Source organism: Rhinichthys klamathensis, unplaced genomic scaffold (genome assembly GCF_029890125.1).
Source record: "Rhinichthys klamathensis goyatoka isolate OS25496 unplaced genomic scaffold, OSU_Roscu_1.1 h1tg000040l_1, whole genome shotgun sequence".
Taxonomy (NCBI): Eukaryota; Metazoa; Chordata; class Actinopteri; order Cypriniformes; family Leuciscidae; genus Rhinichthys; species Rhinichthys klamathensis.
In genome coordinates this window covers 7850422-7867322 of record NW_026606587.1, presented here as the reverse complement: position 1 = coordinate 7867322, position 16901 = coordinate 7850422, and the positions used below count along the sequence as shown (strand labels likewise).

General features: G+C 36.3%; 1 protein-coding gene across 1 annotated transcript in view; it reads left to right on the top strand.

The window, feature by feature from the left end:
• mtor (mechanistic target of rapamycin kinase) overlaps positions 1–16901 on the top strand; it is a 191538-nt gene that overhangs the window by 117280 nt on the left and 57357 nt on the right. The window contains exons 33-36 of the mRNA XM_056246740.1: positions 2076–2153; positions 2447–2554; positions 10259–10384; positions 11396–11527. Coding sequence (XP_056102715.1) covers positions 2076–2153; positions 2447–2554; positions 10259–10384; positions 11396–11527 — 444 coding nt within the window. The remainder of the gene's footprint in view (positions 1–2075; positions 2154–2446; positions 2555–10258; positions 10385–11395; positions 11528–16901) is intronic.

Genomic DNA, 16901 nt, shown 5'->3' with positions numbered 1-16901 from the left:
GCTTTCAGAGCTGACCTCAGTCTCAAATATAAAAAAAAAGAAAATCCAGGTTAATTCCTGAAACGATTTGATGCCATTTTCACAGAAAATGTCCTTCAAGGTAAAAATTCCAGCATCCGACCAAGCTTTATAGACAAAAGGTTTTTTACCAGTACACAGACAAGAGTTGTGCCACAAAGGTGTAACTTTAGTGTATAAGAAGGGGCCTCCCATACTTTTCTCAACCTTTTTCCATACCTCGAGGGAGTACTCTATGATTGGTCCATACATTTTCTTAGAGGATTTAGAAACACTTACAAAGGGTAAATCCTGTAGGCGAACCGGATGGGTGATATTCACTTCTAAATCTCGCCACGGAACCCGGGAATCAGGGTTAACCCAGGTTTGGATTGTTCTTGTTTGGAAGGCTAGATTATAAATCTTAAAATCAGGGAATGAAAGACCTCCATCAAGTTTCTTACGCTGCATCGTTTTAAGTCGGATTCTGGGTTTTTTCTTAATCCAGATAAAACTAGAGATAGCCGCGTTGAGTTCTTTGAAAAATAAAACAGGTGGTGCTAGCGGTATTGCATGGTATATTTTGATGTTGTGTGGATTGATAAGCTTGTAATTACCATTGTGTAGAGTTTTACACTTCAACCCTTCAGTTCGTGTGGTCAGAGCTATTCTGTCTGGTTTCATCTAGGTTCATCTAATGTTCACATATCATGTTGTGTTTGTGTCGCAGCTTGTGCTGATTATCACAAAAGTGTCAGGCAAGTTTTCTTATTGTATGTCATACTTGTTTGCTTTGTCAGTGTCTTTGTGAGTTTTTGGTTCTTTTGCTGTTATAGGCTATAAGGCCCTTTAAAATAATTGAAATAATTTGAAGTGACTGTACTGCAGTCAACTGACTGAAATAACTGCAATGGAGTCAACAGACCTACTTCATAGATGTACGTTTACTGAAAAAAGGCCTGTGAAACAACTAGAATAAAATATTCAGCAATGGTATAATCAGGGGTTAAAGTGGGCCGGAACGGTCCGGAACTGTGTTCCGGCACCTCAGATAAATAAATAAATAGATTCATTAATCTCAACGAATCTCGGTGGTCCCGAGCTGGGCCGACCGACCGACCTCCCTCCCTCCCTCATCGCTGAACGCGAGCGATTACAAATGCGTGAAATGCACTCACGGTGGTTGAGCGGGGTAAAGTTAGTTTTAGGTTCGATATTTCGCCTGACATTTGTTTTCCCTAGCCACTGTTCTATAGGGTCTTACAAAGATATCAATAGCAGGATTAGTTTTAACATTATGTAACCATTGTATATCGACATGAAATATTCGTTCAAAATCACCTACGTGCATTAATGCTGCATATTTATACCTGAGAATGCTTTGACGCGTTTGCACAGCGCATGATGAGGGAACATCTGCCAATTCCACCAACTGCATTAAACGTAGCCTATAATTTGTATTATTTAAAATTACTTTTCAAATTCCAAAGCTAGAAGGTTCCTATTGGCAATACTGACCTGGTAGCCTTGAGTAAATTAACCTGTTTAAGAAAATGATTCATAAAACATATAAATATCAGTTAAGCATATGTTTACTTTCTTCACTGACACAGACGAAAATGAAAAGACTATCAGTCAAAGTTCAGCTTTAGGAGGGGAAGAAATAGGCCAGGATAAGGAGACTGAGAGAAAAAGAAAGATGTAGATGAGGAGAGAGAAGGTATTGACAAAATAATCTAATGCCCACTCAATGACATGGTTTTAAAGCTATTTATTATCCATTTTTTGGGCCTTCAAAAGTCTTAAATTGCACATTTGTAGGTCAGAGAAACTCGGGTTTCTCGGGGGAGCATGCCCCCGAACCCCCCTAAATACCTCACATTTTAATGCACATGTCTGTGGGTGGGGCTGTGGATGATAATTATACCAAAAAGTATTGCTATACCACGATACTCAATATGTTGTCCCACGGTGAGCCATTTTTCCCTGTTGCACCTACAAAAAAATTTAGGGTTCCCCCACCTGCCAAATCCCACTTTAACCACTGGGTATAATGTTGTGTGTTCATGTGATTTCAGTGCATCGACAAGGCCAGAGATCTACTGGATGCTGAGCTCACTGCCATGGCTGGAGAGAGTTACAGTAGAGCATATGGGGTAAAAACATATACCTCAGTCTTAATACATTTGATTTTTTAGGCTTAAGTCAAATGATCATTCAACTCAAAAAAAGATTTTCTTTTTAATCGCACATAAACTGCTTTGATAAAAATGCTGTTCAGGATGTGAGGTAAAGTCGAGACCATTTCAGGAAAGACTATTACATAGTACGACTATTACAGTATTTCAGCTTAATGAACACACACACACACATAATCTCATATTGGGTGAGATAATTGAACTTCATTTCTAATCTATGATTTTTTTCTTTCCTTATCTCTCTCTTATAGGCCATGGTGTCATGTCAGATGTTGTCTGAGTTAGAGGAGGTGATCCAGTATAAACTGGTTCCTGAAAGGAGGGACATCATCAGGGAAACGTGGTGGGAGAGGCTGCAGGTAACAGCAATGTTATTCCCTCTATCCTTGTCAAGTCACCTTTATTTATAGCGCTTTACACAATACAGATTGTTTCAAACAAAGCAGCTTTACAGTGATAACAGGAAAATGATTCAATGATGCAAACTAGGGATGCACCGATACCACTTTTTCCAGAACGAGTCCGATATTGATTCTTTTATTTTTAGTGCTTGCCGATACCTGTATTTTCATTGCATTTTTAATTTTTACAAATATTGGACAGAGAAACCAAAAGAATATCCATATATACTGTTACACACATCCATACACATATACACATATCCAACATACTGTTACACGCACGTTTTCTTTTCAACTGTTTACTTAAGACATAACCGACTATGTTTCACAAGAATACTTGCCTCTACAGGCATTTTAACATAATTTTTTGTGAATTTGTCAGTTCACGTGCAAGACATGAAAAATAACTAAATTGAATAGGCTATTCGCGCGCTGTCTAAGGCAGCATTCTGGGTACGCGCTTTGAATGTTTGCGCACAGAAAACTTCTTGAAAACGTCATGTGATTACTGTAAAAATGTAGGGAACCACTCGTTAGGGTTTGGTACCGAACTCGGTACTTTTAACGGCACCGACCGAATTACTTCGGTAATACCGAGTACCGATTCTCATTAAATCAATCGGTGCCAAATTTCGGTACCTGAGAACGCATCTGGGTGCAAGAGTAAGCCTATTTAAATACGAATACTGCATGTTCTACACAACCAAACAATGAAAAAAGCTTGTGGTGTTCAAAACCCTATAACACCTGTGGTGTTCCTGGTCAAAAATGACCGGGCCATAAAAAAAACCTTATAAATCACTCATAATACCATATTTTCACCCAATCTTGGATTCAATCTTTTTGTCAACATGTTCTCTTTCAATTAGGACTGGTTTTATATTTTGATTTGCATCTGAATAATCATAGGCCTCATTTATTTGAGAGTAGGCATTTCATTTTTTGAGTAATTTTTTGTAAAAATTTGAATAATTTTGGAAATATTAAATAAAATCTGGAGAAAATTGGTATTGTTGATCACACTAGTCAACTTAACATTTTCACCAGGAATTTTGTTTTGATACTTTTGTTTTGTAAAAAATATGGCACATAGTCACACTTGTGGTGTTCCCGGTCAAAAATGACCGGCCTATAAAAAATAGCTTATAAGTCACTCATTTTACCATATTTTCCCCCAATCTTGGATTCAATCTTTTTGTCAACTTGTTCTCTTTCAATTAGGACTGGTTTTATATTTCTGTTTGCATCTGATTAATCGGGGGCCTCATTTGTCTGAGAGTAGGCATCTCATTTTTTGAGTAAAAAACAAATAATTTATGAGTAAATTTGGAAATATGAAAAAAAAAAAAAAAAAAAAAAAAAAAGGCTACTGTTGATCACACTAGTCTACTCTAATGTTTCACCAGGAATTTTGTTTTGAAACTTTTGTTTTGTAAAAAATATGGCTCATAGTCACACTTGTGGTGTTCCCGGTCAAAAATGACCGGCCTATAAAAAATAGCTTATAAGTCACTCATTATACCATATTTTCACCCAATCTTGGATTCAATCTTTTTGTCAACTTGTTCTCTTTCAATTAGGACTGGTTTTATATTTCTGTTTGCATCTGATTAATCATGGGCCTCATTTATCTGAGAGTAGGCATGGTCAAAAATGGTCACAATGGCCGACCATTGAAAGTGAATGGGAGAGACTGAAAATAACAGAACAATTTAGTTTTCAGGAGCATGTTCATTATTTTCATGTACACATATGAGCATGTGTGCTTGCAAACATCGAGCCCTTGGACCTTTGCATGTATCGATACATTTATACACACGCTACCCAGACACACACACGTTAAAACACACAAACTTTTTTAAATATTACACACATTCTTTTCCACAGAGAGAAATTTGATCCTACCCTAACCTGCATCTAATATACATTTATCCATCTGACATTACCACACACACACACACAGGCCGTGATCAGATTTTTGACTCAGAAACTAGTAAGGAGGAGGAAATTCAGGATGCATCTTGCAGTGAAGATGTTTCTGAAGAGGAAGGCACCACTGAATCGGCTACGGAGCTTGAAACAACTGATGAGGAGCAGTCTTCCAGTGATGAGGGCCCAGCTGAGGTTACCGTTTCATTCTGGTCAAAAGATGGAACTTTGTCCTGGCCTTCATCCCCACCTATGAGGCAAGGCAGGTTTTCTTCTGAAGGCCTTCCTCTTCAGAAACATCTTCACTGCAAGATGCATCCTGCATTTCCTCCTCCTCACTAGTTTCTGAGTCAAAAATCTGATGAATAACATCATGTGCAGAGCTGTTTTGCCATTGTGCTGCCACAAATGAATGACAAGCAAGGTGCTGTGAGGCATTTTATATATGCCTGTGCTATCACATGATGTATATTTGTAAATATTGTCTAGTTCTGTGTGAGAACCTCACAGTTCCAAAACAAAATGTCATAATATTTTGTCTGGAAGCTGTGATGAAACAAGACCATGATTCTTTTGAAGCCTGCAGTCACGGCCAGTTTGTGTGTGTGTGTGTGTGTGTGCGTGTGTGTGCGTGTGTGTGCGTGTGCGTGTGTGTGCGCGTGTGTGTGCGTGTGCATGTGGTAATGTCAGATGGATAAATGTATATTAGATGCAGGTTAGGGTAGAATCAAATTTCTCTCTGTGGAAAAGAATGTGTGTAATACTCAAAAAAGTTTGTGTGTTTTAACGTGTGTGTGTCTGGGTAGCGTGTGTATAAATGTATCGATACATGCACAGGTCCAAGGGCTCAATGTTTGCAAGCACACATGCTCATATGTGTACATGAAAATAATGAACATGCTCCTGAAAACTAAATTGTTCTGTTATTTTCAGTCTCTCCCATTCACTTTCAATGGTCGGCCATTGTGACCATTTTTGACCATGCCTACTCTCAGATAAATGAGGCCCACGATTAATCAGATGCAAACAGAAATATAAAACCAGTCCTAATTGAAAGAGAACAAGTTGACAAAAAGATTGAATCCAAGATTGGGTGAAAATATGGTATTATAAGTGATTTATAAGCTATTTTTTATAGGCCGGTCATTTTTGACAGGGAACACCACAAGTGTGACTATGTGCCATATTTTTTACAAAACAAAAGTTTCAAAACAAAATTCCTGGTGAAACATTAGAGTAGACTAGTGTGATCAACAGTAGCCATTTTTTTCATATTTTTTTTTCATATTTCCAAATTTACTCATAAATAATTTGTTTTTTACTCAAAAAATTAGATGCCCACTCACAGATAAATGAGGCCCACGATTAATCAGATGCAAACAGAAATATAAAACCAGTCCTAATTGAAAGAGAACAAGTTGACAAAAAGATTGAATCCAAGATTGGGTGAAAATATGGTATAATGAGTGATTTATAAGCTATTTTTTATAGGCCGGTCATTTTTGACCGGGAACACCACAAGTGTGACTATGTGCCATATTTTTTACAAAACAAAAGTTTCAAAACAAAATTCCTGGTGAAACATTAGAGTAGACTAGTGTGATCAACAGTAGCCATTTTTTTCATTTTTTTTTTCATATTTCCAAATTTCCTCATAAATTATTTGTTTTTTACTCAAAAAATGAGATGCCCACTCACAGATAAATGAGGCCCACGATTAATCAGATGCAAACAGAAATATAAAACCAGTCCTAATTGAAAGAGAACAAGTTGACAAAAAGATTGAATCCAAGATTGGGTGAAAATATGGTATAATGAGTGACTTACAAGCTATTTTTTATAGGCCGGTCATTTTTGACCGGGAACACCACAAGTGTAACAAGGTAACAAAACTCCCACAAAAAAATAAGAAAATTTTCAAAAAAAACCCTGAGATTTAGTTAAACCGTTTGGGAACAAAGTCACTAAGTTTCAGTCCAAAGCGATAACATTAACTAGTATTTTCGGGAAAAAGAAAATCTTCTCCGGGTCAAATTGACCCGAACACCACATGAGGGTTAAGACTGTAACATTGACTTACCTGTCGAGAAGAAAGCAGGACTTCAGCGTCTGCTTTCTCTTTTGAAATCTTTCTCCTGCATTAGCTCTATTCACCTGGAAAAAGCTATCCCGACATTAACTCGTGTTTTTTGTAATCTCCGGTCACGTTTCTTTTTATGATCTATGTTGGACTTTTCTGGCGAAGAGGATTTGCAATGCAGCCTTTTAAACTTGCCGGGGCAGTGACAAGCGCCTCTCACTGCACTGCTCCTCCGTTTCTGCTGCTTTCAGTTACGTCACGCTGGCTCTGAACGAAAACGCTTTGTGGAAACGTGTTGGCCTAGTACTTTTTGTCCCTCTCTGCTATCATAGTTTTTCAAGATGGCGGAACTACATGGAAGCCTCCGTGGACCTACCCGTCCCATGTATATAAAGATAATAAATTCTTCGTTTTTGAGGATAAGTCAGATAATTGGCAGAGGTATTTGTACACCATTGAGGACATATTTATGAATAAAAATATTGATTTTAAATAATAAAATACATAAAAAAGTTCACATTGTCCCTTTAAGAAAAACTATCATTATATCATTAACACACAGAAACTCAAAGGTCTTCACCACAACCCGTCAAAATAAAAGTTCGGTTTAATTTGATAATATATTACTGTTGTACAGTAGAATTTATATATCTCAATTTAATAATAATACTAACACTAATAATAATAAATTATCAAAAATGTATTTTTTAAGGAATAATCCCTCTTTTTCTTCTATGTTGTAATTTTAACAGTATAAAGCTCATGTTGTTTGACAAAAAAAATTAATTTCATATAAAAGATAAATTAAATTAATGTTTTATGTTTTCATTTGATTACTAGAAAATTCACAACACAATTTGTGACAAAAACAAAACATTTCATAGAGAAAAAAAAACAGTTCATGTTTTTACTTTTACTTTAATTCAAATGACACGTGTGCTAAGTGAACGATCAGCAATCAAGAGCATGCAACAGAAGTGCACTCTCTCTCTACTGTCAGTTCATGTTAGTAATATGCTCCTCATTTTACTTTCTTTGTTATTGCCATATCCGACCGAACTACAAACTTTGGCTCATCAAACTGATTCAAACCAATAACTTCCATATGCTGTTGTTGTTGTTGTGGTTGTGTTCCTGCATCAATAATCCTATCCTGACCTGGCTGAGGCTTTATAAGAAAACATTTTGTGGTTGGCTTGACGTAAGCTCAGCAGGGTGCTTTGATGAAGTGTCAGCATGCATTTCTTTTATATGCTCAGCTAGTGCCACTGGGGAAAAACAAACCATTAACAATGTGAACTAATGGTGCAAACCTGCAGACTTTTCCATTCATAAACAGAGGCGTAAGAGTGCAGAACTGATGTATCATTGACCAGTGTTGTAGTCGAGTCACCAACTGTCGAGTCCGAGTCGAGTCTCGAGTCCCAGTGTTCGAGTCCGAGTCCAAGTCCGAGTCACCAAAGAAGAGTCCGAGTCGAGTCACCATTACCTGAGTTCAAGTCCGAGTCGAGTCTCGAGTCCCGTGTTCGAGTCCGAGTCGAAATTATATACACTTGCAACATTTTTCAGGCACTCTTTCTTGCAGCTAGAAATGTGTATGATATCACTAGAATTGCCTTTGACCTTAGTTCAAATCTTTGTCAACTAGCTGTGGCACGATTATTTATTTAATTGTTTAAATACATTTTTGGATGATCAGTCAACTGGAATGGATAAAGAAAACAAAAAAGAAAGCCTAATTGGACAGAGGAGGAGAAATGCATTCTTCTTGACGAATATGGTAAAAGAAAAACAATTTTAAAATTTTGAAAAGCAAACTAAATCCCAATGTAACTGTGGCAAAAAAAAACAGAAAATACAGTGCTATAAGCAGTTGTAACTCCGCAGGAAAAGAGTGGTTGCGATGTGTGACATAGTCAAGGTCGCCGTCTAGTTTGTTAGCTAAAATAAACATAATTGTGTTGTGTTATTGTATGATAAGCGGAATTAAGCGCTGAGCGCGTCTGATTTTGGCTCAGCGCCAGCCATAGCACGAAAGCACAGTTTAAATCTGGTACCTTTAAATGTCACGTCACTGTACATTCGCTCTTTAGTGGTCAGCTCAGCTGCTGCAAAGCGTGCCAAAATCGAAATTGCTGATTAGATGTAGAGGAACTTATCTAGTGTTAAATGAGTGTTACGTTAACTCTCTCACGAGAATGCGGCGTAAAGTGAGTGACGTCAGTGAGTGTGTTGTCAAGCAAGGAGAGCGAGCGGTAGCAGTGTCTGTGAGGGAAAAAATAGATCACGGCCGGTCTTGGACCCCGAAACAGGAAAAGTGTAACATCTTATATCTATTTTTTAGAACCTATTTAGTCAGAAACAATGTCATTCATTTGATGAATGCTCAAGTCCGATTTTATATATTCTCGAGTCCGAGTCCAAGTATAGTCATCAGTCCGCGAGTCCGAGTCGAGTCACGAGTCCAGAGAATGGAGTCTCGAGTCGGACTCGAGTCCAGAGAATAAGGACTCGAGTCGGACTCGAGTCCGAGTCCAGGACTCGAGTACTCCATCACTGTCATTGACAAACAAAGTCAACGGTTAATTGTTCAGCTCCAGTTTAGGAGAATTACAGGCAAAGAACACTGTGATCAGTTGTATTAGTAGTGGTTAATGTACAGTCAGCTTTTCATCGATATCAGCTAGAGCTGCACGATTAATCATTAAATAATCTCAATCTTGATTCAAACATCCACACAATCTTATTAAACCTTTAACAAAATCACAGTGGATCATTCAGATCTGCGTTGGCATTGCCACTGACCCATAGAAAGCAGTTGTCATGTATAGTACAGCTTCAAAAACAGTATTTTCAACAACAGTAAACAGTTATTTCTGTGTTACAAATATTCAAATTATCTCAGAAGTACTGGGATAAAAGTTGATAGTTCGGATAAAAAACACTGATGTCTTTGGTAGCGATCAAAATAGAGCAAATCAACTTTTGACAGAAACTTGACGCTTTAAATAACGATTACATTGATTGCATCGATTGCATCGCTATGCCACTTGGTGGTGACAAGTGACTGTTAAAAAAAATATTTGTAATTGAATCATTTGTTCAAGAGATTTATTCAAAATCACTGATTCGTCCAGTAATAAAACAAGTGAAGTATTCATGAGTGAGTCATTGAATCATTCATTCAAGCTGATTTTTTTAAATAAATAATTCATTCAAATCATTTAAACACTTAGACTGCACCAATTAACATTTTGTCAGAACCTCTAGTAAATTACATGTATTTATTTTGTTTAGTTGTCTGTCGTGGGAGAATCGCGATCGTGCAGCTCTAATCTCAGCTTTACCCAACCCTAAATGTCATTTGTAGAAGCAGTTTATTCTAGCCAAGGACTGCCCACTTTATAACCTCAACACTAACCCATACTTTTTGCCAATAGTCAAGTCTGGCTATGTAGGCTATGTCTATTGGTAATGAGAACGCAAAATGTCTTCATCTCTCTGTCAACAAATTGTCTTACATTAAAGGCAAACACACCATTTTTAGAGCTGTCAGCTGCTCTTTACCAATTTCTTATCATCTAAACTAACCAACTCAAGTTGCAGCGTAGGTTATAAATGTAAGTGCTAAAAATTTGAATTTTTTTTTTCAGGGTTGCCAGCGTATTGTGGAGGACTGGCAGAGGATCTTGATGGTGCGCTCCCTGGTCATTAGTCCACATGAGGACATGAGGACGTGGTTGAAGTACGCTAGCCTCTGTGGAAAAAGTGGAAGACTAGTAAGAACAACAGTGTCACATCCAATCACAAGCTTAGAACTGAACTCATTATGTAACACATAAAACATCATTGCCAAAGCTCAAATTCACAAAAGAAAAAACTCAGTTGTGGAAGTTTTAAATGTCTTTCAAAATGTGGCACAGTGTTTAGAACCTAGAGCTAAAATGAAACCTGTGCACAAAACTGATGTTTGTATTGTACCTATGTGTATGCCTACGTTTGTCATGTCTCATGTTTAAATAAATTCTGACTATCCTGAGCTTTGATGTGAAAGTTTGCCAACAAGGATATATTATACATTTACAGTAATATGCCCCTATAAACCATGGTTTACAGTTATTTTAGAATAGCTAAGGGGCTTTGTTAGGCACAACGTGAATCAGTTGCTACATAGACCTTGCAAGGTTTCATAAGGTAAACACACGGCAACAAAAATTTAAAGAGGGCTTGAACTTACACTTCAATTAGTTTGTCGATGTTTGCCATCTTATTTTTATCGTTACACCAGTTTAGAGACATAAGCAGACACTTTGCTTTTTCATTTATTGTTTTGTTTTGGGGTTTTTTCGTCATCTGAACCCCCTTTGTCATGAAGTACCCCCCATGAGATTTTAAGTTAATTTAGCAACAATTTAGCATTTGCACATTCACGGTTCTGTGATGTCAGTTAATGGTCACATGACATGCAGGTAAACAAATAAAATCTTTTTTAGTAAATATTTATTTTAATTGTTTTTATTTTAAACTTATTTATTTATAATTTGGCAGCCCTATATGTTTATTTGATTTTTACAATTTGTATGATTTAATTAATTACTTGCTTTTCATCAACTCACAAACCCCCTGCAGTTCCCACACAAACCTGTTTTAGAAACATCATAAATAAAAGATCAATATTAAGAATAAGCCTGATCAACTAACATAGTTTGGCAAATGGCAATAACACATTTTTAAAACCCTGATAAACTGTTAGTTTCTAAAAATGTAATGTCAAATCTTGTGTTCCTCAGGCACTAGCCCATAAGACGCTTGTTCTCCTACTCGGTGTGGATCCCTCCAAACAGCTTGACCATCCCTTGCCCACCGCACACCCTCATGTCACCTACGCTTATATGAAGTACATGTGGAAGAGCACTCGCAAGGTAAACACTTGAATCAATCCCTCTGGGCAGTATTTCCAGTCATGTACAGTCAAGTACAGCTTCTGTCTGCTTGAATGTGCAAAAATCTCCAATAATAAATGTGCAATATCTGGAGGAAGCCATCTATTAGCATTCCCATTCATCTTAAAAGCAGTTGCGTATCTAGCAAATTCAGCCCTGGAAATACATGACTTGTGTGCTGCAATCTTGGCTCATGGGGACTATAGACTACTCATAGGAGACATAAATGCTATTCACTAATCCGATTCTGGTGTCACAGGAAAATGATGTCATGACAACGCTAATTGGTGTTTTCACTGGTGAAAAATCTATATAACATAAATATTTACAATTAAAAAAATTTGCAAACAATTTAATCAGAATTAGAGCTCATACTGCCAAGGACCATCAATATATCAAAATAATTAGGGAATCATCAAAATGCAATAATGATTCTGATTTTATTTAATTTAATGTAATGGCGATTGACGGTGGTGGATAAGTAAGGAATAACTGACTCTGGGCTGTTAAATTAATAGAAAAATAATGCACACCCGAGGTGGAAATGCGAGTGGCTGTTATACCTCGGTGTGCATTATTTTTCTAACAATTCAACGGCCCGGAGTCAATTATTCCGCTTATACTACGGTTACCACACCTCAAAACATTGTTCAGATGATGTATTTCAAGATGTTTGTCAGGTTTTTCGTCCTTAACTCTCTTGTGTGTGGGACTAATTTCTTATGCATTTCCAAGCCTCCGTTGCTAATTCCAAAATGTCATTTTAGAGCTACTAACGGAGACTTGAGCCACTGATAGCAGTCTAATAATGCAGTTATTAGAAAGAGAGAGAGACAGAGAGAGAGAGAGGGGGGAGAGAGAGAGAGAGAGGTTAAGCGTGTGGGAATTACCTCAGTCTGTGCTGCTCTCAACAGTGTTCAGTAATAGCAAAACTACTTATATCTGCACCTTCCTAGCGAGAAATGTCATGTAGCTTTTAAGTTGCTAAACTATTTTACTGATAAAATCGTCAGAGCAGCGTTGACACGTGCGTGCGTGCGTGCGTGTGTCCATACTGTATGTGTGTGTATGTGTGTGTGCGTTTGAATGACAGAGAGAGCTCAAGAAAGAGATTATGTGCTTTTCCGTAATAACTAATAAATGCATAATACATAGTAACACGTAATTTTATGGTAAAAAACTTGGAAATAATTTGTCGTTTTTATCCTATTGTTTACTATATTTATTTGCTTGGTCAGAGCAATGTTCCCTCTAATTTTTTTTCTTGCTGAGCAAAACTTTTTCCTATTGGGCGGACATTTTTCACCACCTGAGCAAAAATATTCGGTAACGCTTCCTTTTACAGTCCTGTTACCCATGTACATACTATGTACTTATTATAGTTATTACAATTACTGGGTAATAACTAGGTACTAACCCTGAACCTACCCCTAACCCATGTACTTACCTTATATTAGCCAGTACTTTCTAGGTAAGTACACTGTAAGTACACGTAAGTACTGTACTGTAAAAGGAAGCGTTACCAAATATTCTTTATACCTGACCTGTACAGCATACGTAGAAACACAATGGTTTCAACATTCAGTTGTAACTTTTAACTTGAATGTGCCATTTCTATTTTATTTGACCCTTGATGTAACTTATTGGTATTAAATCATATTTTCGAAAAACAAGCAGTTAATTAAGTAGTAACTAAATGAAGCACATTTTAGGTTACCTGATATTTTTTTACAGTGCTGTTAACTGTACAGTCTTTACCAAGAAATCCTATGAAAAATTATTTACAAAATCTTCTGCAGGACAGTTCAATTCTTTACAATAATAGAATATAGTATGAAAGATAAGCTGTTACACTGACATGGTTTGGGAAAACCATAAAGTGTTTTTGTACAGTCAATTCATTGTGTACAGGAAGCATTAAACCATCAAAGTTAAATGATTGTTTATTGCTTATGAATTTCCAATAGTTTCTTTAGCAGGGGGTTTCAAACTTTTTAATGGCAAGGAGCCCTAAACAATACCCTTGTGAGATTCTTTATTTAGGCTTATAATATAATAAAATATAGGCCTAATATAATATAATATAGTATAAAAAAACGAATTTAAGTATTTGAAGTGATATAATATATCAGTTTAAATGCTTCAATTTGTTTACATATTATATTATTATAATATGAAAACAAACTGAAGCATTTAAATAGATCTAATAGCTAAATATTTTCAAGAAAAGTGAATGCGAACTCTTTTATAATCTAACCATCCCTGTAACTCCCCCACACACAAAAACATCTATTTAAACTAATGATGTATTTTGAATTTGCACGCGGGTGGGTGTGTAATTGTTACCGTTCTTTCTTTGTCAACCGTTATTTCCACCACTTTAATCAAACCACTCTTCTTTAAAACATTATGATGTGATTTTATTTCACATGTCTTTGCGTTTCTCGTTGCCTCTCATATTGAGCTATTTGGTCCGCACACACGACTCACTGCCAATCACACGCGCTCACATCGTTCTCTTTCTATGAAACCTGTAAACTGCATTCACCAGTTTTCACTCTATAGCGGTTGACCAGAGCACTGAAATTATTTCTCACTTAAACTACAATCAAATGGATTTCCCCACACATTTCACGTCAGTCCTCTGCGTGGCATTTTATTCTTTTCTGCGCGGCCGCCGCTTCAGAAGTGCGCGGCCGCGCACGCACGCAGCTTAGAGGGAACATTGGGTCAGAGTCATTGTGGGTTTTGATTATTTTGTTGTAGGCTGTAAAGACCATTGAAATAACTGAAATCATTTGGCAAAGTGATATGGAACTTTAATGCGGTCAAGACTTGCCTGGAACTACTTTAGATATGCGTTTCCCTGAAAATAATTGCACACCTTAGAACGTCCGTCAACCAATCAGAATCAAGCATTCAACAGCCCATAGTATAATAATATATAATGTACGTACTATAATATACTGATGGTAACAAGGTTGCACTGTTGAGGTGCTACCAAGTAAAAAAGTTAATTTTGAGCCTTGTATTCATTATAAAGACTGGGATGTCATAGCAACAAACACTAATGCAATGTTCATAAAATAAGATGAAGTAGATCAATTTAGCAGTTTGTGGAATGCAGGGATTTTTAATTATAAAATATGTCAAATAGATATTTTCTATTGCGTTAGGCGATATGTGTTAGAGGTTAAGACAAAATCGTGTGAAATTTATGGATTCCATTTAGTTTGTCAAAAGAAAACTGCTTAATTGAACAGGACTGTAGTGAGTTTTGGGAAATTCCTGCCTTGCCAAGAACATTCCATGTGCCTAACATAGCATTTTAAATAAATGGAAGCATTCCTTCAAGAGAGAAAGACTGACTCACAAAAACTTCACAAAAGTACACTTGTTTCTTAAAAACATCCTTGTTTTTTAACAGAAAACAAATCTACTGACTGTTATGACGAGTGGAAAGATCGTGTGGCTTTACATTCAGCTTTTCAGCTTCCCAGTCTTTTTGTTTCTCTACTCTACTGCACTGTAAAGAGCTGTTGCCTTTTGCTTAAGCGTATGAAAAATTAACATGGACATACTGTATATATATACAAAGTTATCCATTACAATGTTGTGTTACTCCCTAAAAAAGTAACTAATTGCATAACTTAGTTACTTTTTATAGAAAGTAATGCAAGGTTACTTTAGTGTTACTTTCTCACCTGGCCTGGGCTTGCTTGTTTGTTTAAAAAAAAAAAGTCCTATTTTTGGCAAATGTAAAGTCCCTTTTTCTCCAAAAGTAAAATAAATAAACCTCAGGCTGAAGGAAATGCAAGTTCACATCTGTACAGTACAGGGCACAGCTTAAACCATTTTTCAGCTGTGCTGTCATTCTGGATTGTAGAAGAATAGGATGCAGGAGAAGTTCGACTCTTACTTACAATAAATAAATAAAAAATAAACACAAATGTGATGTTTATCTAAAATCATTTTTGCTTATTCATATGGTTGAATTGGATTTATAGAATCATCAAAGGTCTGCAGCAAAGACATTGGTTAATAAAATTTGACTAAAAACATAAAGTATACTTGTGTTATTTAACATAGAATTTTATGTAAACCTGCAATAATTAAAGCATTTCACTGTCTTTATTTATTTTGAGGAATAATTAATCTGTTTTGTGCAAGTGAGATGAGTAAATGCATGCTCACATTTAGTCTAGAACTACAATGACCATCATATTTACACAGTGTACACAATACACAGTACATTTACTCCTGATTTCAAGTAACTTGCATTAATTATTTGAAATAGTAACTCATATATTTTGTTGTAAATTTAGAAGTAATGTATTTCTTTACTGGTTACTTGAAAAAAGTAATTGATTACATAACTCAAGTTTCTTGTAATGCATTGCCCCCAACTCTGTGGTGTAAAGTAACGAAGTACACATACTTTGTTACTATGTAGCTTTTTTCCAGAGGTGGGTAGTATACAGTATAAATAATTAATATACAGTATAAATCACATATTTGAGTTATGTTTATATACAGTTATGTTTATATACAGTATAAATCACATATTTGAGGTCTAAACAACTACATTCTCACCTAAAAACTATAACTAGAATATTGCATTGCAAAGGCTCTTAGCTAATCAGAATAAGACCTAACTAACTTATTTTAATTTAAGAATAATGCAGTGTAGAATCAATAGATGGAGCCGCACCACATGACAATGTTGTAAGGACATTTCAAGCTATTACAATATTTTGACACACTATGTCCGCCATTTAGGCTCCCATATAAATGTAACTAAACTTAAATATCTCCACATAAAAAAAATTAAGTAATAGCAGCTTGAAAATGCTTGCTTCTTTTTGGGGTTCTGATTAGCAAGGATTTTCAAGGATGAAAAAAGATTACCCGGTTAGAAAGTTGTTTTGTGTTGCACCACAAGACTCAATCATTGGTGACAGAATAGTAGAATAGACAGAATATGTTTTTTACAGTTCATTATGAGGACTGTTACACCTCAGGAAATGTTTAAAGAACTACTACACAATTTGAATAGGCAAGTTTGTTGATGGAAAATAGTGTGTACTTTTGTCTGTTCTGCCAAATGGTGAAAATTTAAGAGGAAAAATCGCAGCTTTTAAAGACAGTATGATGACGTCACGTCAATGTCCCATAATACAGTTATGTTATGTCTGTGAGAGTCTATGCAAGTGCAAGGCACTAAAAATCCCAGACCAAACCAGAGAGCCAGTTCCTGCACGCAGCGCAGCATTGTGTTAAAAATTCTTGGCATACACATTTGGAGCCATCAGGCTCATTGAAATATTCCTGTAAAGATATGAGAAACAAATAC